This window comes from Marmota monax, unplaced genomic scaffold (genome assembly GCF_021218885.2).
Source record: "Marmota monax isolate L192 unplaced genomic scaffold, Marmota_monax_Labrador192_F-V1.1 WCK01_AAM20220418_F8-fsc00020, whole genome shotgun sequence".
NCBI classification, from domain to species: domain Eukaryota; kingdom Metazoa; phylum Chordata; class Mammalia; order Rodentia; family Sciuridae; genus Marmota; species Marmota monax.
Window position 1 is genome coordinate 16144246 of NW_026692912.1, and position 24749 is coordinate 16168994.

General features: G+C 39.1%; 1 protein-coding gene and 2 pseudogenes across 1 annotated transcript; 2 read left to right on the forward strand and 1 right to left on the reverse strand.

Annotated features, from left to right (window-relative positions):
* Positions 1-4254: 4254 nt before the first annotated feature.
* Positions 4255-5220, forward strand: LOC124097489 (olfactory receptor 1L6). Its single transcript, XM_046452016.1, has one exon. The coding sequence runs from the start codon at positions 4285-4287 to the stop codon at positions 5218-5220; it is 936 nt and encodes a 311-aa protein (XP_046307972.1). The 5' UTR covers positions 4255-4284.
* A 2194-nt stretch (positions 5221-7414) lies between these two features.
* On the reverse strand, positions 7415-13484 carry LOC131424436 (protein regulator of cytokinesis 1-like; annotated as a pseudogene).
* On the forward strand, positions 9514-10239 carry LOC124097332 (thymidine kinase 2, mitochondrial-like; annotated as a pseudogene).
* Positions 13485-24749: the final 11265 nt, after the last annotated feature.

Consider the following 24749-nt stretch of genomic DNA (forward strand, 5'->3'; position numbering starts at 1 on the left):
CAGCCTCTGGCTGTGCCCTTGGTCCAGTCACTTTAGTTCTCTGTACCTCAGTCTTGTTACCTATAAAATGGGGTGTTGTAAAGACTAATGACTGACTATAGTGAAGCTCTTAGAGCAGAGCCTGGCAAGAGTAGAGCAGCCAAATTTGGCTGATGGTGAAAATTTTTTCTAAGTCAGAGACTTTCCACATGTGCTGGGCAGCCTCCAATTAGTCTAAGCTCCCTATCTCTAGAATTGTGGGAATTAGACCATCACCTTCCTGAGATGTTAAAATGATGGAAGTGAATAGCACAGGGACCTAAAAACCTACGACTCCAAGTCAGGTGAAGCTCTCTGAGAATCCATAGCCTCCTTTCTAAGATCCAGGAGCCCAGTCTGTATGCTCTGTGTTTAACAATGGCCCTCAGGAATGCTGGCTGGTCACAGCTAAGCAAGGCACCAGGAGTAACCCACAACTTGAAAGCTTAGCTCCTTAAATTATTGAGAGAGGCAGAGTCAGGCATACTGAAAACTAGTGATTCTCAAAGAAGAAAGGCTGAAAGAAAACCAGAGGCAGGAGCTGAGAACAGCCTAGAGAGATCGATGAACTGGGAATCTGACGGTCTAACACTGCCCAGAATAAAATAGTAGAAAATTAAAATTAGAGTAAGATATCACCTTCTCTGGAGCCAAGATACATGAATAAAAGGCCTAATCTGACACAGGAATAAAACTAGAAAGACTTCAGCCTATAAAGGACCCTGCAGAATCCCTAAGCAGAATGTCTCCCTTCCAGGGGACCTTGCACCCTACATGGCTGATCTGTTTCTCTTGCAGTTGGCAGTGAGAATAGGTAGACAGGGGAGCTGGATTGCTAAATCCCAGGACCCAGGAGAGATCCTGAGGTCATGCATTGCTGCTGCAAAACAAGAGAGCTATTGTCTGCTCAGATAGAGGTGAGGTCAAAGTCGCCTCCAGTCTTTCCTCTCTGAAAGCAATGAAGAGAGGACAGCAGATGGCTTTGTGGGATGGGAGGCATACTAGGGATCAGGAAGAAAGGAAAGCAAAAGGACTGCATGGGTGGGGCAAAGGATGGAGTTGGAGGAGTGGGTCAGCAAGGACTCTTAAGACACCTGGCAGCCAGAGGACATCTGCTTACAGGGGGACACCAGCTTAGTTCTCTACACATGTGGATGGTTTGGGAAAGAGTAGGATGGGGTAGATTAAAACAGAGTTTGAAGTCATGATGGACTGTATTTAAATCAGTTAGATACACTCCTCACTAGCTTTGTGACTTTCTGAACTTTACATTATGATGGGATGGTGTTTCCATCATTATGTCATCGTGAGGCTTAAATAACACAAGTGCCAAACACAGAACCTGATGATCTCTTTCAGTATAATTTTCAAAGTTGTAGGTTACCATTTTTTCATTTTTACTCTACATTTCATTTCTGACTTGGATTGTTAACTGAATGTTTTTGCCAATACGTGCTCCCTGGTTTCATATGGGCCAGTGACTAGGAAAAGGACCATGGATTAGTGAAGGGTAAGTAAGGAAAGGAAAACCAACCTGAGATTACAATGACTACAAACTGAAGTTTGTATTTTTGTATTTTACAGTTTGTATTTTTTCCTTTAGTTTATTACAAACTGGAAAATTCCACTGAACAAAGTTAAGACAAATAAAAAATAGTCTGTATATTTCCAGTCTTTAAAAAGAGAGGATAAATATATCCTAAGATATGATGATAGATTTAAAAGACTTGGAAATGTACTCAGTCATTCTCAGTCTTTCCCAATCACTAACTGATACCAACACCCATCAATAAAATGTCATTGCTCTTGTTTGTTGTGTGAGTAATCATACTAACCACTTTTAGAGGGTTTGGATAAAGACTCACTGAACTGTCTTTTGAGTCTCCAAATGACAGAGATATGAGAGGCAGAAAGGAGCATAGGCACACACAACACACACACACACACACGCGCATACAAGTACCTACACACCCATACACACCATCACCTGTATGGAAGTGAAGGGACTTCCCCAGTGCACGAGGAAATCTACAATGGCACCAGATCCAGCTAAACAGGAAGGAGTCCAAGCCACTGGCCCTGAAAATTAACACACCAGTCTGGGGAATTCTGGTTCATGCCCAAAGGTGATCAGATTGTCTCTTAACACCAGGGCAAACCGTGTCTCAGGAGTGAGGCTGAAAGACACGTGAAAGAGAAAGGGGGAGTCCGAGGATGAATGAGAGTTGTCTCACATGGAGAATATCAAATTTCCAATGCTCCTGGTATTTTCTGGTTACCAATAAGGTTGAACACCTTGTCATCAGCTTTCATGGGCAACTGGGCTACAGGTACTTTCTATGAATTAGTAATTCATATTTTAGCTTTGCTGATGATCTCTTTCAGTATAATTTTCAAAGTTGTAGGTTTACCATTTTTTCATTTTTACTCTACATTTCATTTCTGACTTGGATTGATATTCCCACCCTAAAGCCCTAAAAAATATGCTGCATTATTTGGGGCTAGAATTTATTTTACAGTTTGTATTTTTTCCTTTAGTTTATTCATCTGGGTTTATTTATATGAATGGGAGAGATAGAAATCTAGCCTTATGTTTTCCAAATATTCGACCACTATTAATTTAATACTCCATCCTTTCTCAATTGCTACGAAATAAATCATTATTATACATTTAATTTCATCCAGATCACAATCTCCTTCATGCATAAATACAGATTACAGAATTCTTTTTCTGTATGCATACATTATCTTATTGTTTTTATTTGTTATGTGCTTTGACTTGGGGTAGGAAAGTTTTCTAACATCTTAATTTTTTCAAAATCATCTTGTCTGTCCTTAGCTATTTACCCCTCTAAATAAATTTTAGAATAATATTCTCAAATTCCACCAAAAATTCTCTTGGGATCTTCTTAGAGATGCACTGAATTTTGTTCATTTGAGGAGAACATATATTCATAAATATCAAGTCTTCCTTATCAGCAATAGAGTATCTCCATTTATTCAGAACATCATTTTGTGTTGTTATACTTTCTTCAGATAAGTCTTACTCATTTCTTTTTATCCCCCCCAAAAAAAATTATTTCTAAGTATTTTTAAACTTTCTTGCCATGGTCAAATGAAATATTTTTCAAATCACATTTTTGTAAAGCATGCAGAGTATTAAAGTTTTTAAATATATCCTGTATCTGGCCTTTTGGATGAATTCCTAAGTTTTAAAAGATTCAGATGGCTATCTTGGATTTTCTAGGTAGACAATCATGTCACCTGAAAAAAGAGAAAATTTCCTCTTTTCTAATATCCATGCCTCCCATTTCTTTGGTTTTCCTTTTTCCCTGCCTTGGTCTTTCATCTGAGTAAGGTAGCTCAGTATGAATAACAGGAGCCAGCACTGCCTTGTTTCCAAGGTGAAAGGGGGAATTGGACTCTTGAGCACTAAAGTTTCACATCACTGTAATATTTGAATGTGTTAAGACTTCAAAGTAGTTCTATAGTTGGGGAAAACAATATATTTAAAGAACTAATCTCAGCAGCATAAGCTCTTCCTTGTGGTACTCTTTTTGATGGCATTGTGGACCAAAGGCTTACAAATTAAAAGTGTCCAAATTATATTATCCAAATAAAAATATTTAAATGAACATTAAGCAGGTTTTATTCTGAAGATATAAGGAAGTCTCATCTGCATTCTGTGGACAGCAAAAAGCACTGAATAATTCTGACATTCATTTTTTCTGCTGTCCCCACTATAACCACCACCTCCAGATCTATGGGGAGAAGAGGACCTTTATGAGAGGACTCATTCAAGAGCACCCCCGGTATGAGAGCATCCTAATCCCAGATGAGACCCAGCAACTTCTTCCTCTGAGACAAAACAGAGAAAAAACACACTAAAGAGTAAATCAAGAAAAAAACCTAAGAAGAATACTTGGAAAAGAATTCAGATAAATTAGGTGACAAGAAGTTGCTAAACATACATGAAAAACTGTGGCTTTTCATTTAGGAGGTGATGTGGAATTCTTTCAAAGTTCCCTTGTAGAATATTACCTCTTGTTGCTCTATAATTTTGTAAATATCCTAAGAAATAGCAGTGGAGATATATATATTATATTATAAGCATATAATATAGAATTATATACTCCAGCAAGTGTGTACGTAGATAGGTAAATAGATAGAAAGACAGATAGGTACATTTGAGGTCAGGGGAGAAGCAGTCCTGAGAGGTTGTCCTGCGCATCTGTCCCACGACTCCTCCAAATCCTGTCCAGACACATGGAGTTAAAGAACCAGAGCAGCAGCACCTCGGGCTTCATCCTCCTGGGCCTCTCCTCCAACCCGCACCTGCAGAAGCCCCTCTTCGCCATCTTCCTCAGCATGTACCTGGTCACCCTCGTGGGGAACATGCTCATCATCCTGGCCATCCGCTCTGACTCCAGGCTCCACACACCTATGTACTTTTTTCTCAGCAACTTGTCCTTCATGGACATCTGCTTCACAACAGTCGTTGTGCCCAAGATGCTGGTGAATTTGCTGTCAGAGACAAAGGGCATCTCCTATGTAGGCTGCCTGGTCCAGATGTATTTCTTCATGGCCTTTGGGAACACTGACAGCTACCTGCTGGCTGCCATGGCCATCGACCGGCTGGTGGCCATCTGCAACCCCTTGCACTATGATGTGGCCATGCGCCCACGTCACTGCCTCCTCATGCTGCTGAGTTCTTGCACCATCTCCCACCTGCACGCCCTCTTCCGGGTGCTACTCATGTCTCGCCTCTCTTTCTGTGCCTCCCATGTCATTAAGCACTTTTTCTGTGACACCCAGCCTGTGCTAAAGCTGTCCTGCTCTGATACAACCTCCAGCCAGATAGTGGTCATGACTGAGACCCTGGCTGTCATTGTGACCCCCTTCTTGTGCATCCTCTTCTCCTACCTGAGAATCATTGGGACTGTGCTCAGAATCCCCTCTGCAGCTGGAAAGTGGAAAGCTTTCTCTACCTGTGGCTCCCACCTTACCATAGTGGCCCTGTTCTATGGGAGTGTCATCTATGTCTATTTTAGGCCCCTGTCCATGTACTCAGTGGTGAAGGACCGGGTAGCCACTGTCATGTACACAGTAGTGACTCCTATGCTGAACCCTTTCATCTACAGCCTGAGGAACAAAGATATGAAGAGAGGCTTAAGGAAATTAAGGGACAGAATTCACTCATAGAAAGAATGAAATGATACAATATCATTATTGGGAGATGACCTAAAAGTTGACCAGGTTATCCTTCCTCCTAATCATTTTCCACAAGGTGCTCAAAAAGATCATGAGTGGTGGAGATGCTGGCTACCAGTGAGGACACTGGATGGGAACAAAACACTTGGTTTCTGTCCATGACATTGACCAAAGACATATTCAATACCCAGCTAGGTGTCACTAGTAATCCAGGTGTCATGAAAATAGTTTTTACCATCCTCATGGACTGCCACCTATACGGTGGAATAAATATTTTTGTACAAATAACTTCTTTAAGCCTGGAAATGGACAGCAGTCAAAGAGGTAAAAAAATTTCCCATTTATTTTCAGAAGAGGAATCTATATGAATTTAATTAGGAATTTGTAAAAACTTTCATGTATTTGTGTGTGCATGTGTATGTGTGTGTGCATGTGTGTGTGTGTGTGTGTGAGAGAGAGAGAGAGAGAGAGAGAGAGAGAGAGAGAGAGAGAGACTGAGAATGCAAGAGAGACATGTTGGGGACTGAACCTAGGGCTTTGCTTATAATAGGCAAGTACTCTGCCACTGAGCTACATCCCCAGCCACAAAAAGTTCTTAAAGGAATGACCTGAGGTCATCCCCAAAAAATGGACTGAACAATTGACAGAGGACTCTTTAAGAAATGAGGAAATGGGCAGAGTACTTGAGTAGTGAAAAACACTCAAAGTAAGTCATTAAACACTGGAATATATTTGAGAGACAGAAAGAAGCACTGGGAAGCTTTGTTCAATTTAAGAGTAATGAGAATAAGCCTAGGAAGATAGGGAAACTACAAATATATATATATATATATATATATATATATATATATTTCATCATTAACACCCAAGGGCCAGAACTTGAACTCTCAGCACCAAATTCATTTTCCTTTACTTCTTAATTCTTTCTTTCTCCACATGTCCAGTACTTCAGTAAGCTGCCCATTATGTGCTAGAGAAAGCAATGTATCCGGCTGGATAAGCAAGGCTATGCTGTAGAAATAAACAATCTCAAAATCTTAGGACGTTAAAACTTTATTTCTCATTTATACAAAATGTCCACTATAGAGAAGTTTAAGGGTGTTTCTCATTTTGAATACTCAGGGACCCAAGATTTTGGAGCAGCCATCATTGTAAATACTAATCAGCATTCTGTCAGAAGCTGAGAATTACTCTCGAAGATATTACACTGCCAATTAAATACTGTGGTCCAAAAATGACCCACGCCAATTCTGACTAGAATTCATTGTCCACAACTAATCTTGACCTCACAGAAATACGGGAGCCAGAAGGCATCATCCAACCATGTACCTGCAAGACCAAGAGCCAGAAGTGTTTTGTGAACAGCATTAATGCCTGGTACACATCTAGAATGACACACAAACACATCAGTGTGGCAATTGTTTCATAAAGTAGGTAACTACTCTCAACAAAGTAGCAATGTAAAACCAACACTCTCTCTCTCTCTCCCTTCCTCCCTCTCCCTCTCCCTCCCTCCCTCCGCCCACTTTCCTCCTCAATTCTTTTACTTCAAACATTTCATCAAATTCTCATAACTACCAACTTTTTTGGAACACAGGTTGTTAGTGGCACACCCAAAGTTGCATAGAAGACTTAAAGACACCAAAAGAGGTATCTGGTATCCACAGAAACACACAGGTCCAACATCAAGGTTCCTGTCCTTGTCTTCACTTGTCCTCCTCCACTATCAGGAGCAACCAGCAAGCCAGGAAATAAACCCATTTTTCAGTAGTTCTCATTTTTTTACAATTACACCTAGTGTTTATCACTATTACCCACCTATCATTTGGTTTGGGAGATGATGACTTAGAAGATAGGTACCCTTTCCAGTTACTCTATATGTGCCATGGCTTTCTCATGCTCAATTCAGTACAATAAATCACTTAAGAATGTGAGTTAATCCTGGCATATATTAAATTAATCATAGCTTCTATTAACTTAAATTAAGTCCTTTGGTCCTGAGAACAGTGATTTTTTTTTAATTCTGATCTCAATCTTCCTTTAGCCCCAGATCTGTTTACCCAAACAAATGTATAACAATTTCAAAAAGTATTTTTTATGAACGGCCTTAGAGATATTCCCAAAAGTTCAAACTAAAGGAATATTCTAGATAACAAGTAACCACAAGAGCACATTTGGGGAATGAAAGGGTTCCCAGTCTGGCCCTTAAATGAAGAGTCAAACTAGGAACTCTTCTGAGATCTCGAGTGTTGTCTCTGACAAACATGAGGCCAGCCCTGCTAAGATATCTTGTTAGCCTTCAGGAGGAGTAGGCTGCAGTGAATAAATAGTATCTGAAGAGTTTTCGAACATATTTGCTACTCCAACAAGAGAGACCAGAAGTTAATCTTGAAAGTTGTAATGAGCATCAGGAAGAGGAAAGAAATGTCTTATGCAGGTAGATATCATCAGAGAAAAGGTCAAAGCCAGTTGCTAAATATCTTACCACACTGAGTGGAATGCTGCTACTTAGAACTTGAGAATAGACCAGGAATTTCCTTGTGTGTTAGTCAACCTTTAATATCTGTGACCAAAATACCTGACAACAACTTAGAGGAGTAAAAGTCTATTTTAGGTTCATGGTTCAAGAGCTAAGTCCATAGTCAGCTAGATCCATTGCTCTGGACCCAATGGCAGAAGGGCCTGTGGAGGAACACTGCTCAGCTCATGGAAATCAGAAAGCTGAGAAACAGAGAGGGGAGGGTGGGGAAGAGAGTGAGAAGCCAGGGGAACAAGATAAAATCCCCAAAGACACTTATACCCTACCTGCCTACAGTTACCACTCAGTATTACATCAAAACCATAAATCCAACAAATAGATTAATCCACTGATTAGTTTACAGCTGTCATAATCTAACCATTTTACCTCTGAACATTCTTGCACTTTTACATGAGCTTTATAAGAGATACCTCAAATCCAGACCATAATGACTCGTAGAAGAGTGGTTGAAAGGGGAATGATACCATAGATCTGCCATTTGATAAAGAAAAAAGCAAAGGAAAACATATTGGGCTCTTCTACTGAAAGCTTATTACATATATGTAAATATTGGAGATCAGTTTAATATTGAAATAAAGAAAATTTAGTTCATTTAACATATTTTTGCCTGTTGTCATGGTAAGTAACATCAGCTAGGAAGTGTGTATAGTGTGGCAACTGAGGAGAACTAGAGTGCAGAAAATTTCTGGCACTGAAGAGTTTGAGAAAGAATTAGCAAAGGAGACTTAAAATGAGTATTAAAGAATCCAAGAAAATAGGAAGTTGTAAGAGACAAAGCATCAAAATATGAGAGTTCAACAAAACAAACCTGGAATATTACCCATTGGATTTGGTGAAAAGGTGGCTGTTGATGACCTTGATGGATTTGTAAAGGAGGAAGGAGAGGGATCCAGACTGAAGCAGGGTAAGGAATGACTGAAGTGAGAATACAGAGATAATGATTATGATTTGTGTCAATCTTGTTCTATTTTCTTAATCTTGCCTTGTCTCTTAAGATAAATTGCCTACAATTCTTATCTCTGTTTCTCCTCTAGGTAAATAATCATTTTGCTCTAGCTGATTTTATTTTTGTAATTTAAAAATTTGACTCTAGTTTGACTCTGTAGAGATATATTTGTATTTATTCTGCTTGGAGCTCCTTGAGCCTTATGGATAGATATTTTTCTTCACCTTTGGAAATTTTAGTCCAGCATTTCTTCAAATATACTTTTTTTCCACAATCTCTCTTTCTTCTTTTTCTGAGGCTCTAATTGCATGGTTGTTGGTCATTAGGTGGAAGTTTAGATTTTGAATCCTCAAAGTAGCTTCATGAAAATAGAAAAAAAAAAGAATGATAAAACAAAAATGATTCAAAGATATAAACCATCCCCATACAACCAAAATAAGAAAGTCCCAACAGCTTTATGGCCCATGTGAGTCAGCAAAAAAGCAGAGACAACCAACAGTCTTTACCCAAGTTATAACAGCAGGGTAACTTATAACTTAGGTAAAGATCTATTGGCAGATCTATTAATCTGCAATCTGTAATTGAAATTTGTGGTGGGCCATTCTGAGAAAAAAAGCAAAGACTGAAAGGGTTTCGTCCATTCAACTGTCAATGCAGCGTCCATTCAACTGTCAATGCAACGGGGTCCTTAGTACAACCTGAGTAAGTTAGAGCAGTCTAGGTCTCATCCCCATTCTCAAAGCTAATCAAAGACTGGCACAGCAAGGAAGCCGGGGCCATTGCATCCACATGCTGGGCCATGCTGCAGAGCTGGGAGCTCTGGTGCTGTGTAGCGCAGGGCTTGGGGGCACCAGGAGCCCTACCTCAAGCCACTGGCCATGGGGTGGGGGCGCAGCAACGCATCTGGCTTCCAGATAGAGAAAAAAAAAATCAGTGATCTGTGTGAACAGCAAAATTGCAAGTGGGAAGATAACATGGCTGGAGTTCTTCTCCATACGACAGACATCGAGGTATTAATGGAGCCTGTACCCAAATGGAGAAATGCCCATGGCCACAATCCCCTGGGTCTGATGTCCCATAGGCCCATCAATAGGGTCTCCCGCTGCAGACATATGTGCAGCTCACCATGTTGGACCGGCACACTCATCCTCAGATGTCCTGTATGACTGATGGAGAGGTCATTTCACAGCACAAGACACATTTTTTGTGGAAAACCTGTACAGAAGAGGGAAGGTACCCGAAGTGGACAATGTGATTCTCTCTGAATGGTTTGACTGGATCCTGAGGAACACTGATGTGTCCATTGACCTGATAATGTATCTCTGGACCACTCCTGAGACCTGTTAGGAGAGATGAAAGACTGAGGTGCAGGCCAGAGGAGGAGGTCATTCCACTGCAGTACCTGGGTGCTCTTCACCAGCTCTGTGAGGAGTGGCTCGTCACAGGAAGCCTTTTCCCTGTGGCAGCCCCTGTTGTGGAGATTGAGGCTGACTACAACATGGAGGAAAATGCTAGAACTCTTTGAGTAAAACTGGCCCAGATATTAACTCCAGAGAATTGGAAGCATGGCCCACAGGTGGAGACATCTGTAGATCATGTCAGGAAAAACTCTTGTAGTGGCCAAGTTAGCTGTTAGCAACAATTTGGAAAAATCCACTCTCCAGATGGTCTTTTATCTGGCCAGATTTATTTTCCTAGTGGTCTCTTCTCCTAGTGTCTTCATCATGGGTAAATGATAAGTGGGACCAATGGTTTGTGTTTTGTAGCCTCACATCCTCCCTGAAGCCCTCAGGACAGCATTTGCCGTGTGCTGGGTGTCATGCTGGGCTCTGTACACGCAGACCACCAGGAGTGAAATAGCAGTCTTATATCCCAGCCCAGGAATTTGAAGCGGAGAGGTTAAGGGGCTCCCCAGGATCAAGCAGCCAATGTGCAGTAGAGCTGGCACCATTCAGACTATTAGCCCAGCCTGCCTTGTCCTAAGCCCTGTCCTTTCCTTGCCACAGACCTTTGCATCTTTATGAGGAGAGCTGGTAGTGAGTACAGCTGACCTCATCTTGTTACTGAAAGTTCTCAAGGACAATCAGCAGTTCTAGACTTTACATAGAATTGCACTTTTTTGGCTTGGTCCCAATGTTTGGAACACAGGTTTCCCAGCATGAGGCTGTGGTCCCTCAATCCCCTTGTCATCTGGACTTCCATGACCACAGAGGAATCATGTGTCATCTCCTGATCGGTGCCCAGTCTCCTCTCTGAACTGCTGCCAGTTCCACTTAGGGAAATAGCATTTGGGGCCTGGCCACTTTGCCCTGTTCTAAGGTGCGGCCAGGGACAGCCATCCCTGGCTTCAAGGCTCAGCCTCTCCCTCTTGTCCTTGTTGCCCTGGGAATTACTGAGCCTTTGTGGCCCAGGGAGAGAGACACAAGTGGCCTTGAGTCTTTTTTAAATGTTTTTCCACCCAAGGGGGCACTTTGGGCCATAGAGCATGAAAACACCTTCACTGATTCAGAAAATAACTTGGTCCAGCCGTGATGATGCACAGAAGGCACACCTGCCCCAAACCAAGTGGGAAGCAAAAGAAAGGACGAACATTCCCTTTGGGGCCAATCTGGACAGGAAAGTCAGGTTGGTGAACAAAGGCTCTTGAAACATTGCTGCTCCTGACTTTTGGGAGGTGGGTGGAGAGTGTCAGGAAACTGTATGAAGCATGTGTAAGGATTGTTGGAAACTCCAGAGAAATTCAGCAGCTGTTGGCCTCTGCCCCACCCCCCAGGATGAACACCTGTGCATGCGCACTCAGCCTCTCAACAGGTACCAGGTGATCTTCAATCAGTGCATCTCCCTCTGCTCAGTCATGTACTCCATAAATTTTAGCCCATTCACCACAAATGCCTTTGATTCCTCCTTTTCCCACATTTCAATCTGTGTCTTCAACTCCTCTTCCTGCTTAGGGAGTGTTATCTGGAGCTTGACTCATTACTTTTCTTCTTTTAGATTTCCTTCCCGCTTTGTAAATTGACTTGTATCTAAGCTTTCTCTCAAACTCTAGGAGAAGCCACCAGCTCTCTTCCCACCCCTGGACACCTTCAAACAGTTCTTTATGAACTTCACAGTAGTTTCTTAACTGCACAATCTCAGCATCATGCAGCTGAAGCAGGGTTTCTGTGTAGTCCTCAGCATAGTAAGGGGCAAAAGCTCATCTCTGCTCCTGGGTATAAAAACAAGTCCCTGCAATGAGCAGCTTCACTCAAATTGCCTCAATCATTTTCTTCATGTTTTGCATTTTCAGTCCTTCCAATGGATCCACTTTTTTTTTTAAAAGTCCAATCCACTTCCAATTGCAGTGCCTTCCTGACCTTGGTCTTAGACCCAGCCATAATTGTGGCCACAGCTTCTCTCTCTTCTTCAGGAAAAGGGCTAGCCCAGAACTCTCGACTTTGAGCATGTAGACCCTCACATGCTACTTCGTTTGATGATCTTCACATTTCTGGATGCTGCAGCAATTTTTATAGTGTTGCAGTATTCTCCAAAGACAAAAGGTGTCTTCATCTTCACACACCACATCTTTTTCCAAGTTTGTGTCTCCTGTGTGATCTAATTCTTCCATCTACAGTACGATCTGTCTCTTTATGTTGCCAAACTCCTCACATCTCGATGCCTTTGCTTCCCTCACTGTTGCCACATGTTGTCTGAACTGGTTCAGCTCTTCTAAGCGGGGAGCGGAGGTGCTGTCCATGTCACAGTGGGACATGCCAAGACATTCACCCAGTTCGTGGTCTCGTTCTTGAAATAGCTTCAGTTCCTGTTTTCTCTCCTTTTTCGGTCTTCACATCAGTTGCATCTGAGTGTGCAGACTTTTTCAAGATAGATGTTTCTCCTTCTTCCTGAAACGGGAATATGAAACTGACCTCACAGGGTGTCCGGATATGCTTTTGACAAATCTTTCCTTCAGGTTCTCTTCTTCAGCAATCATCATATCCAAGAGATCTTTGATACGCTTGACAACCTCAGTTCTTCACAACCACTGGTCCTCTGAAATCCCAGCCCATTTTCATATTTCCCGAATGTGATGTAGGGCCTTCTGGAGACCCACTGTGGATTCCTCTGCCAGGACCTCACTTCTCATGGCAATGCAGCCCCGGGAATCCAGACCCCCAACTCCTCCACTCGGATCCGAGCTCAACACCAGACAATGCTGTCTGATTTACTGGTGCCACTACACCTATGTTATAGATGAGAACCCTAAAATTCAAAGAGGCTACGAGTTCACCCAAAATCACAGCCACTTATTGGCTGACTAGAGCTCAGGAACCTTCACTCCCAGGATCATTTCCATGGCATCACACGTCCTCCCCTACATTCAAGGGACAGGCCCAGGCCCAAGTCTTCTCTACTTATCTACCTTGAACTCTTTCAAAATCACAAGGACAGCAAGTCATTAATTATCTGAGATTTGAAAAAAATTGTGAATAGTGAGATTCCACAGTCCCCACTCTTCTCCCAAGTCTCCCTTCTTAATGAGCTCCCTGGGGTGGTGGATGGAAAGACTGCTTGCCTCTCGAGGTGAGGTTACCTGAAGAGCAATCCCCTCCTTCCAAGTCCCCACGCTTCCTCACCATTTGATGAAACCTGAAGGGGCCACTGATGGTAGCTGGGGAGTGGGGAAAGCTGCATGTTCCTCATGCTTGGGACCTGTTTGCAGGATTCCTACCCTAAAGGAAGAGAGGGAGTGACTGACGTGACAATGGCACACCCGACTCCCAGGGTACAGTGAATCCTGTCACCTCCCACACCAAACCTGGGCCCTTTCCTCCCTTGCCTGCTTTGAGAGATCTGCCCTCCCCCTGCCCCCTCCCCTTCCTTCAGTCAATGATAGTGAGGAGAGGATGCCTGGACCCTCAAACAGCCATTCTGGAGGTCACCAATCCTTTTCTGAGTAAGTACTCTTATCTTTAATCCCATCACTATACCCAAGTCCTCAATCCTAGCATGTTAGAAATCAAGGGATTCTTTTGTATGACATACTCTTTTTGCAAGTGTGGATGGAATCTGAGGCTTCTGTGGCTGAGACTATAAACCAGGTCATCTGCCCATGCATCCTAAGCTTGAGGCACGCTGCCTTAGCTTTTAAAACCAGAGGCTTCACATTCCCTGGTTTCTCCTGCATTTACATAATATTAGCAGGTTAGACCCCAAGAAAAGGGGTTCTGTACTTGGAAGGGATAATTGTAGCTTCTGTTGGTCCAGCCTGGCTCCTGGTTGTCCCCAAAAGCCAAGACTGTGAAGGAAATCTTCAGATTCTGTGTTCTCACCTCAACCTCTGAAGATCTTCACAGCAGCAAGGACCGTAAGCTCACGCATGCGAGCCAGTAAGGGAAGAGAAACCTGGTGTGGCCTGGGTGCTCATACCACTCCCATTGACAACTTAGTTTATGGAATTGGGTAAATCACCCCCTCTGTGAGCCTCAGTTTTTCACAGTTAAGTATATTATTCCAATCACATTTTCATGCAACTTCTTATGCAGTTATTCAATATATAAATACCAAAATAGAATTTACCCAATTAGAGATCTAGAACCCCTCTATTACATTACCCTCAGCTTCCCAACCATTTTTTGATGGTGGTAAATCTCCCAAAGAACACAATTTGGAAAGCTATGAAATAGATAAGTTCGTATATGATTACTTCCATCCCAATAATGTAGAATTTCATAAATGACAGTTTGTCCCCCATGACTTCACATTATAAAAGAAATACTTAACCACCACACAGGGAGCTTCACCTGTGCCTGATGGTAGCTAACAAAATACTAAGGTAAGGATTAAAAGCAGCTAGGGAAATTTTACCTAGGAAAGAGGCCTTGGGACAGTCACTGTGTTCAAACATCAGAACAACTGTCATTGTATCTGATTTTTCTGTGTCCTTGGTGCTTAGGTTGTCTCCTAGAATTCGGTGAAAATTTATTGAGTGGGGCTGGGGATGTGGCTCAAGCGGTAACATGCTCACCTGGCATGCGCAGGGCGCTGGGTTCAATCCTCAGCACCACATAAAATGAAATAAAGATGTTGTGTCCACTAAAAACTGAAAAGTAAATATTTAAAAAATTCTCTCTCTCTCTCTCTCTCTCTCTCTCTCTCTCTCTCTCTCTCTCTCTCTCCTCTCTCTCTCTTTAAAAAAAAAGAAAATTTATTGAGTGAATTAACATGAGAAAGCAAAGTTCACTAACATCATTAGCAGTGACATCAACTGACAGAGGAGGCTGGTACTTCCAGGCTTAGTGGAATCCTTGGCTCATGAATCTCCCCTCAGGATATATACATTTATCAGTTGTGATTAAAAGGGTTCAAGAGTATGATTTAGGAGATGGACTCTCTTTACTGGCAATATTTCAGCTATATGACCTGGCATCTCCGTTCCTGATGGGCTCATGCTTTGAGGATCAGAATAAAGAAAAAGAAATCCCCTGAGTTCTACTTAAGACTTGATATCCTCTTAGTCACAGACTTCAAATACAAAGAGCTGAATGAACTACATGGCACATTACCATCACCTGGCCACTTTAATGTTTGCTTCCTCACTCCCCTGTGACCTTGTATGCTCATTCCCCACTCCCAGGACCTTCCTATTCTCATGTGCTTAAGGTTTCACTCTGTGTATGGATAACACTTGTTAGATTTTTTGCATTTTTATTTTACATAAAGTACATTGTCATAGATTTCCGTATACTCTTTTCACTCAAATTATGTTTTTAAAATCCATTGTTGTTGCTTCTAAACAGCCCCTTGGTACACCTCCATCATGTTTACCAGCCATTGATGGGCACCCGAATTCCCTCAGACTTCCCACTGCTGCAAATGACAGTGCAAAAATATCCTCATCCTTGAGCTTTTATATGTCTGCTTGGGAATCACTCAGAAATACACATCTAGGGGCAGGACTGTAGGGTCACAAATGCTGACAAGCGCTTTGTTCTTGAGGGTATCACACCAGTGTACATTCCTGCCTGCAGTGCCTAGAAGTCTCAACGTCCTCACATCCTTGCCAATGTTTTCCTTGTTCTCCTTTCTAATGTTTGCCAAGCTAACAAATAGAAAGTGAAATATCGCTTACTTTCTCATTTATTGGATAAGAGTCAATTTGACCATCTCTTCATACACTTAGCCCTTTGGCTTTCTTGAACTCTTCTTCACTGGAGTTCTTACACTTTTCTTATGGAAGTAAAAGTGGTCATTGCATATTCTAGTTATTAGTACCTCCTCTGTTAAATATTGCAAATATTACTTCCTAGTTTTTCATATGTCTGTTTTATTCATAATTATGATGTAACTGATTTAATATTTGCCTTTTAGCTTTTTTAATGTTGGGAATCTTGTTTAAGTTTTTCCCCTTTTAACTCATAGCCTCCTATAAATTTTTTTCTATTTTCTTGATGTCACATGTAAAACCATAATCCATCTGGAATCCACCTTTATACATGATGTGTAGCAATTAAATAGCAATTCTCTCAGGTTATGCTCCATATAATTAACCAGTCTTTCTAACACTTCCAAATATTCCATCTTTTCCTGCTTGGCTTTTAAGTGCCACCATTTTCCTGTAATAAGTTCTCATATAGATGTTGGTCTTGCTCTAAATCTTTAGGTTGTCTACTATTTTCCACCTACTGTCTGGTCTTGCACCAAAACCACACTATTTCCTATTATTATTAGCTTTTATTATTCTTAATCTCTGAAAAGACAAGGACTCTCTTTTTACTCTTCATTTTCAAGTTTAACTGACTACTTCCAAATCTTTTTTTTTCCTAGTGATGACAGAACTCTTATTTGTAAAACAAAAAGTGTTCACAAACAATAAAATAAATCTGTTATTGTGTGCCATATGATAAATGAAAGAATGAACAATTTCAACAGAGCATTCCAACAATCTTGTCTCTGTGCCTGACACCAGGACTATTCAACCTGTTCTCTAGAAATATTCTATCATCAAACCTATCATTTACCCAATTTTCCACTGACCTTCATGTCAGGTGTTCTTTTTTTTCCAACAAAATCAATAATTAATTTAAATATAAATGAACTAGATATTGTACTTAAAAGGTATAAATGTTTAACATGTATAAAAAGCAAGCAATAACCATATGCTCTATACATATCACACTTTAAATATCAGTACACCAATAGGTTAAAAGCAAAAGATGGGGAAAGTAAGCATGAGAAATCTGAAGTAGAGCTTTAACATAGAATAAATTTCAAGAAAAAAGATTTTCAGAGCTAAATGGGAACAATTCATAACCATAATAGGGTAACTTCTTCAAGAAAGTATAACAATCCTAAATGTTTATGTACCTAATAATGAAATTTCAAAATACATGAAGTTAAAATTAAAAATAGACAATCCCCAATCATATTTTGAGATTTAAGCCCCCTCACTTTGCTGGAAGGAGTAATAATATAGAAGGCTTAACAACATTATCAGCCACCTTGCCCTACTTGTTATTTATAGAGAACTATACTCAAAAATGACAAGTAGAAAATTTAAGAAGTTTTGGAAAAGGGCTCAGCAGTAGCATACTTGCCTGGCATGTGTGAAGCACTGGGTTTGATTCTCAGCACTGCATATAAATAAATAAAGGTTCCTCAATGCTAAAATATATTTTTAAAGTGCTTTGAAGTAAGTGATAATAAAAGCTTAAAATATCAGAATCTCTGGGATGAAACAGTACTCAGATGAACACTTATAACTTAAAAGTACTTGTGTCAGAAGCTAGTTTAACAATCAAATTATTTTCAAATTAGGTAAGAGCAGAAATATATGAAATATAAAAGAAATAATACAGCTAAAAGTTGATACAAATCTAACAAGTCTAATCAAGAAAAAGCAAGAACACAAAAATTAATATCACTGGAAACAGAGCTATCAAAACAACCCTACAGATGCTAAAAAATATATTCAGTTAATATTACAATTGTATGCCAACATATGTGATAGCTTACTTAACATGCTATTTTAGAGAAGGATCTGTGTGTTGCTGAGAAGAAAGTGTATTCAGTCATTGATGAAAGAAATATCCTATACATGTTTGTTAAGTCTAAATTATAAATTGTATTTTTTAGTTCTATAGCTTCTTAGTTTTTGTTTGGAGGATCTATCCAGCAGTGAGAGAGGTGTGTTAAAGTCACCAAGTATTATTGTGTTGTAATCTATTTGATTCTTTAAGTTGGGAAGTGTTGTTCTGAGGTTGTGGCTCAGCAATAGAGCACTTGCTTCACACGTGTGAGGCACTGAGTTCAATCCTCAGCACCATATAAAAATAAATAAACAAAATAAAGGTATTATGTCCATTTACAACTAAAAAAACATTAAAAAAAGAAATTGAGAAGTGTTTGTTGGATGAATATGGATGCTCCATTGTTTGGGGCATAAATATTTACAATTGTTATGTCTTGTTGATATATAATTCCCTTAAGCAATATAAAATGACCTTCTTGGTCCCTTCTGATTAACTTTGGCTGGAATTCCACTTTATCTGATATGAGAATAAAAACCTCTTCTTGGTTACTTGATCCATGTGAATGATATTTTTCCCCATCCTTTTATCTTAAGTCTGTGGATGTCTTTGTCTATGAGGTGAGTCTCTTTGGAGACAGCATATTGTTGGGTCTTCTTTTTTAGTCCAATCTGCTAGTCTATGTATTTTGATTGATGTGATTAGGCCATTTACATTCACTGATATTATTGAGAAATGATTTTTATTCCCTGTAATTTTGATTTATTTCTGGTTTTTAATTTGAATTAATTTCTCTTTGATTGTACTGTATTTCCTCCCCTTGCTGGTTTTCACTTTTATTTTTCATTTCTTCTTCATGAAATATTCTATTGAGAATGTTTTGTAGTGCAGGCTTTCTAGTTGTGAATTCTTTTAACTTGGTTTACTGTAGAAGGTTTTTATTTTATCAGCAATTCTGAAGCTTAATTTTTCTGGGTATAATATTCTTGACTGGCATCCATTTTCTTTCAGAGCTTGGTATATATTATTCCAAAACCTCCTAGCTTTGAGGGTCTGAGATGAGAAATATGCTGAGATTAGATTGGTTTCATTCTAACTGTGACCTGTCATTTTTCTCTGGCAGACTTTAAAATTCTATCCTTATTCTTTATGATAGGCCTTTTCATAATAAAGTTCCTTGGTATGGGTCTGTTGTAATTTTGTCTATTTAGTGTCCTGTAAGCCTCCTTTATTTTCCATTTCACTCTTTAGGGTTGGGGAAATTTCTGATATTATTTCATTAAAAAGATTCTGCATTCCTTTAGTTTGTATCTCCAGGCTTTCATCTATCCTGATAAATCGTAAATTTGCTCTTTTCAGATTATTTCTTGGAAGTTCTGTTCATGGTTTCTTACCATATTCTCTGTGTGGCTGACTTTATTTTCAAGAGTATATATTTTATCTTTGCCTGAGGTTCTGTCTTCCAAGTGGTCTAGTCTGTTGGAGATACTTTCCATTGAATTTTTAATTTCATTTATTGTTTCCTTCATTTCAAGTATTTCTGTTGATTCTTTTTTTATAATCTCTGCCTCTTTATTGAAGTTATCTTTCACTTTCTTTATTTTCTTTCTGATTTTACTCCTTACAACATCCTTTACCTCACAGATCAGTTTGCGTACATTCTAAATTACTTCTCTGACATTTCTTCCACTGTGGTGTCATTGGATTCTGTTATTAAAGCATCCTGATTTATTTGGGGTGATTTGTTCTCTTGCTTTTTCATGTTTGTGTATCTACCCACCTAACAGTATAGATCTGAGGTAATAGAGTTTCTACCCTGTGGACTTGTAGTGTCCCTACAGGTTTCCAGTACCTTACCACTTAGGAGGAGACAAATAGTAACAACAACAATTGCAAACAATATATAGGATTAAACCAAATAGTTCCTGCTATGACATCTATAATGCTACTTGTCACAATAAATGATATGATCAATTAATGCCACAGTAAAAACAGTAAATTTTCAAAAGGGTTTGCAATGGTAGACTCTGAGAGAACAGAAGTGATGTAGAATGTGATGATTATGAGGAAGGAGGAAAGAAGACAGAAGTAAAAAAATTTAAAGGAAGAGTGAAAGAACAATAGAGATTGGCTGTTAGCAGAAAAAAAGAGAGAAGGAAAATCAAAGGAAACAGGTAAGTGAGAGAGAATATTTATATGGAGAGTAAAAATTTAAAAAATAAAAATAAGGGCTGGGGTTCGGTGGTACAGCACTCACCTAGCACATGTGAGGCACTGGGTTAGATCCTCAGTGCCACATAAAAAATAAGTAAAATGAAAATGTAAAAAATAAATAAAGATAAAATAATACAAAACAAGCTGAAATATACTAATCAAATATCCTAGTCCTCAAAATACTGATCCATGAAAAATAACTGGCTTTAAAAGTGCTAGAGATGGGGGAAAAAAACACAAATGTGTATAAATACCCATGAACCATTAAGGTCACAATAAAACAGAGAAAAGGGGGGGAAAAGATCTCAATGAAAAGTTAAAGAATTGTGTCCCTTGGAGTTCAAAAAATTCTCAGCTTCCCTTCTCAGCAGTCTTGGGTGGGGTTGCTAAAGTGAGAGAGGTAATCCTGTAGGCAGAACTCCTGGAAGTGGGGTGTAGGTTAGGTAGACTGAATGCCAATTGATCTGGAGACTTTAAATCAGCTCACCTCTAGAGCATAGCAATTGCCAGTCCACCTTGGAAGACTTCATCCCAAGGATCATCCCTGGGTTCCACTCATGTGGTGGAGGAACCAGTTCTTAGTCCACTACATAATTTGCAGACCCCACATTTCCCGGTCTCGGGTTCAGTATCCAAACTCAATCATTCAGGCCCCTGCCATTTCAAATTCCCCCTCCAGGTGCATTTCTCCCAGTCCTGCAAGCAGCCAGGTTGGAGGGGGAAGGGGAGAACCAGGTAGGTTTCCATGACCAGTAGTCACCCATGTAAACCTCTCTCCACATTTGATTTTCTCCTGGTCATTTAAGCACACTTTATGTTATGTAGTATGGGTTTGCTAGGTCCATATTTTGGGGCAAACTTGGGTTTTCCAGGAATCACCTTCCCCAGCTGCTGGCCTAAATTCCACAGCTACAAAATGCTTCCTTCCTCCATCCTCTGCATGCAGCCTGGAGAGATGGCAGCTTATTTCCCACACAAGGATATTGTGCAGCATGCCTTTTAGTGTCTTTGATCTTTAAACTCTCCATACCAGACATAACACAGACCTCCTAAAAATGTGAGTTCCAATGAGCCAATCCCAAAAAAACCAAAGGACAAATGTTTTCTCTGATAAGCAGATGCTGACCCATAGTGGGGCAGGGGTTAGAGAAGAATGAAGGAACTTTGGATTGTACAGAGGGGAATAAAGGGAGAGGAGGGGTTGTGGGGATGGGAAGTACAGTAGAATGAGATGGACATTATTACCCTATATACATGTATGATTACACTACTGGAGTGACTCTTCACAGCCAGAGGAAAGAGAAGTTGTTCTCCACTTGTGTACAATGTGTCAAAATGCATTCTAGTATCATGTATAACTAATTAGAACAAATTTAAACTTTTTTAATTTTTAAAAAATAAAATATTCCAAGGCCTGGGGATATAGCTCAGTTAGTAGAGTGCTTGCCTCACATGCACAAGGCCCTAGGTTCAATCCCCAGTACCACAAAAAAATAAAAATAAATAAAATATTCCAAAGCTCATTTGTTTTAATATTTTAAAAAGTTCATTTCTTTAACTCCCTTGTCCCTCCACTTTGCCCCTAGAGGGACTGCTCTAGCTGGTGTGTTGGGAATTTCTTCCTTGTTTTATTATATCCAACTTCCTGAGTCTCTGATCTGCTTTGAATTTTCAATATTAAATTCCAATAAAGTCCCCCCCCTTTTTTGTTGTTTACCCACCTTGCTGAGAAGCTACCTGTTGGCTTTCTTGGTTTCATATCATGGATCAGAAAAGCAACCTTCTCTATTCTGCCATTTTGAAACTTTCCTCCAAATATTTATTATTATATGTATATTTGAGAATAAATTTATTAAAGGCTTCAAAAAATACAAAAGATCTTTTAACTGAGATTGAATTAAATTTATAGACTAATATGGGAAACATTTTTTGTAATGTTACTCATTCTACGCAAGAAGATGAAATTTCTCCCCATTTATTCTAATCATCTTATTTGCCATTTTGTTGGATTTTAAAACATTTCCACATAGTAGTTTTTCTATTCTTGGATAAATTAATTCCTTGAGCTTTAGAGTTTCTGCTGCAACAAAGGATAGCATCTTATTTATTATTATATATTCCAGTGAATTATTTTTAATTTAGAGAAATGACATTGAATTTGATTTCTAGGATACTCATGTGTCCAGAAATCCCACCACATTCATTTATTGGTTCTAATAGTTCATCAATTGATTTTTCTCTTTTTTCCCAGATGAGTCTATCTTCTTTGTTGATAGGGTCCTATCATACTACCATTTGTGGTGATAATGGATGTCCCAACCCATTTCTTATCTTTATAAGGAATGCATCTGAGGTTTCCCCATTTAGTATGGTATATTTCATAGGGTTTGGGTAAACACAGCTTTTCCAAATTGAGAAAATTCTAGGAGCTGGGATTGTAGTTCACTAGTACAGTGCTTGCCTAGCACATGTGATGCCCTGGATTCGATCCTCAGCACCACATAAAAATAAATAAAATATAGGTATTGTGTCCAACTCCAACTAAAAAATAAATATTTTTTTAAAAAGCAGGTATTGAACTTTCAAAAATGGTTGTTCTGCTTCAATTAAAATTATCATATAATTTTTTCTTTTATTTCATTAATGTGGAAAAGTATATTAATGATTTTTTTCAATTTTTTTCAAATTTAGGATTTTTTTAATGTTGAGTGGTCCTTGCATTACTGGGATCAATCTGTTTATTCCTGCTGTATTATTTTAATGCTATGTGAACTTTGCATCATATTCACAAACAAAATGGGCATATAATTTTATTTTCTTCATTTATTTCTGGCTCTGAAATCAGAATTAAACTAATCTTGCAACATGAGTTGAGAAAGTCCTCCCTTCTCTCTACCCCCATTTTCTGGTTACTGGCACAACTTGTATACAATAAAAGTATTTTGACAGTTTAATAGAGTCTACCTTAAAACTATCTGGGCATGAGGTTCATTTTGTTTTATTTTGGTTTTTAGAAGTTTTTGACTACCATTTCTAATTTTTTTTGCATGGATTAGCCTATTTTAGTAATTCCTAAATGCTTTATGTTTATATATGTTTATCCATTTTATCCAGATTTTCTGGTTTAGTTCATAAGACTTTTATTATTTTATCTTTGTATATCTGAAATAATTTCTTGATTATGTTTACATGCATTTCTTTATTTTCTTAATATGTCTTGCGAGGTCTATTTCATTAATTTTTTATAGGACACATGTATTAATTTCCTAAGGGTGCTATAACAAAGTATCACAAATTTGGTGACTTAAAAACAGAAGAAATTTATTATTTCACAGTTCTGGAGTCCCGAAAACTAACATCAGTTTCACTGGGGCTTCACTGAACTTCTGGTGTCAGCAGGCCATGCTCCTCTAGAAGCTCAAGGGAAGAATGCACTCCTTGCCTCTCCCAGCTTCCTGGGCTGCCAACACTCCTCGACTTGGGATCACATCACTCCAATCTTGAAAGCCACAAGTACCTTCTTTATGATTCTGCTTCCCTTTACTTCTGCCACGTGACTGCCTTCTCTTTGTATATCAAATCTCTCTCTCTTTCTCTGCTACAAGGACAGTTTATATAAGCACCACCTGGATAATCCAGAACAATTTCCCGTCAGATAATTCTTAACTTGCTGGTCATGGTGGCACATTCCTGTAATTCCAGCTACTAGGGAGATCAAGGCAGGGGGATAGCAAGTTTGAGGGTCTGCCTCAAATCTCTTTCTACCTAAAGTGACATTTACAGGTTCAAGAGACTGGAATATCACGTTCCTGATATTTTGCAGAGCCATTGTTTTGCGTACTACAAAACAATCTTGGTAAATTAATATTTTTATTTGTTTGTTCTATGAGTCATTGAATTTTGCTCTTTATTCTTTTCTGTTGCCATCTTGTAACTACTATTATTTATTTTGTCATCCATTTATATTCTTCTATTATGATTCTTCTATTAGAGTTTTCTATCTTTTTTTAATTTTTAATTGACAACTAAGAATTGTGTGTATTTGTGGAATATAATGTGATATTTTGCTCAATATATGGATCATAGAAAAATTCAACATAATGGGCTAACTATCAGGCCCATCACCTCAACCATTTACCATTTTTTCTTCAGTGAGAATGTTAAAAAATATATGTTAGTAATTTTGAAATGTACGATATATTGTTATCAACTGTAGCACAACAGATCACTAAAACTTACTCGTTCTTTGAGTTGTTAAATAACGCCTTCCAATATCTTGGTGTTGTTTTAGTTTTGTTGATTTCTGCAAATATCTGAAGCTAAAAAATTCTTCTATGTTAGCACACTCATAGTAGTCCACACTATTTCCTAATTTCCTTTTTGATTTTCTTTTTAACCAGGTTATTTGGTAATATATTGTTTGGTTTCTAAATCTTGAACTGTAATGCATATGTTCTCACTTCTTTTTCTTTGATCCATAGATGTGTGTTTGTGTGTGTGTGTGTGTGTAGTTTTTTGGTTTTGTGCAAAAAAATACATTTTATTAAAGTATTTGGTAATGCCCATTTTCAATCTTTCATGCCATTCCCCTGGATGGTTTTTTGTTTTGTTTTGTTTTGTTTTGTTTTTACTCAAAAGCTTTCTCCAAAATTCTTTCAACTTGGATCTTTGTGTAAGGAGCCTTCTGATGCTTGTAAGCCTGTTAATTTCTGTGTCAGACTCTCAGACTTGAATCACAAGTCTGGATATACAATTCTAATTTTATTGTTACTTTTTTCACCACCCCATCTCCCCATGCACTTACTTGCATAAG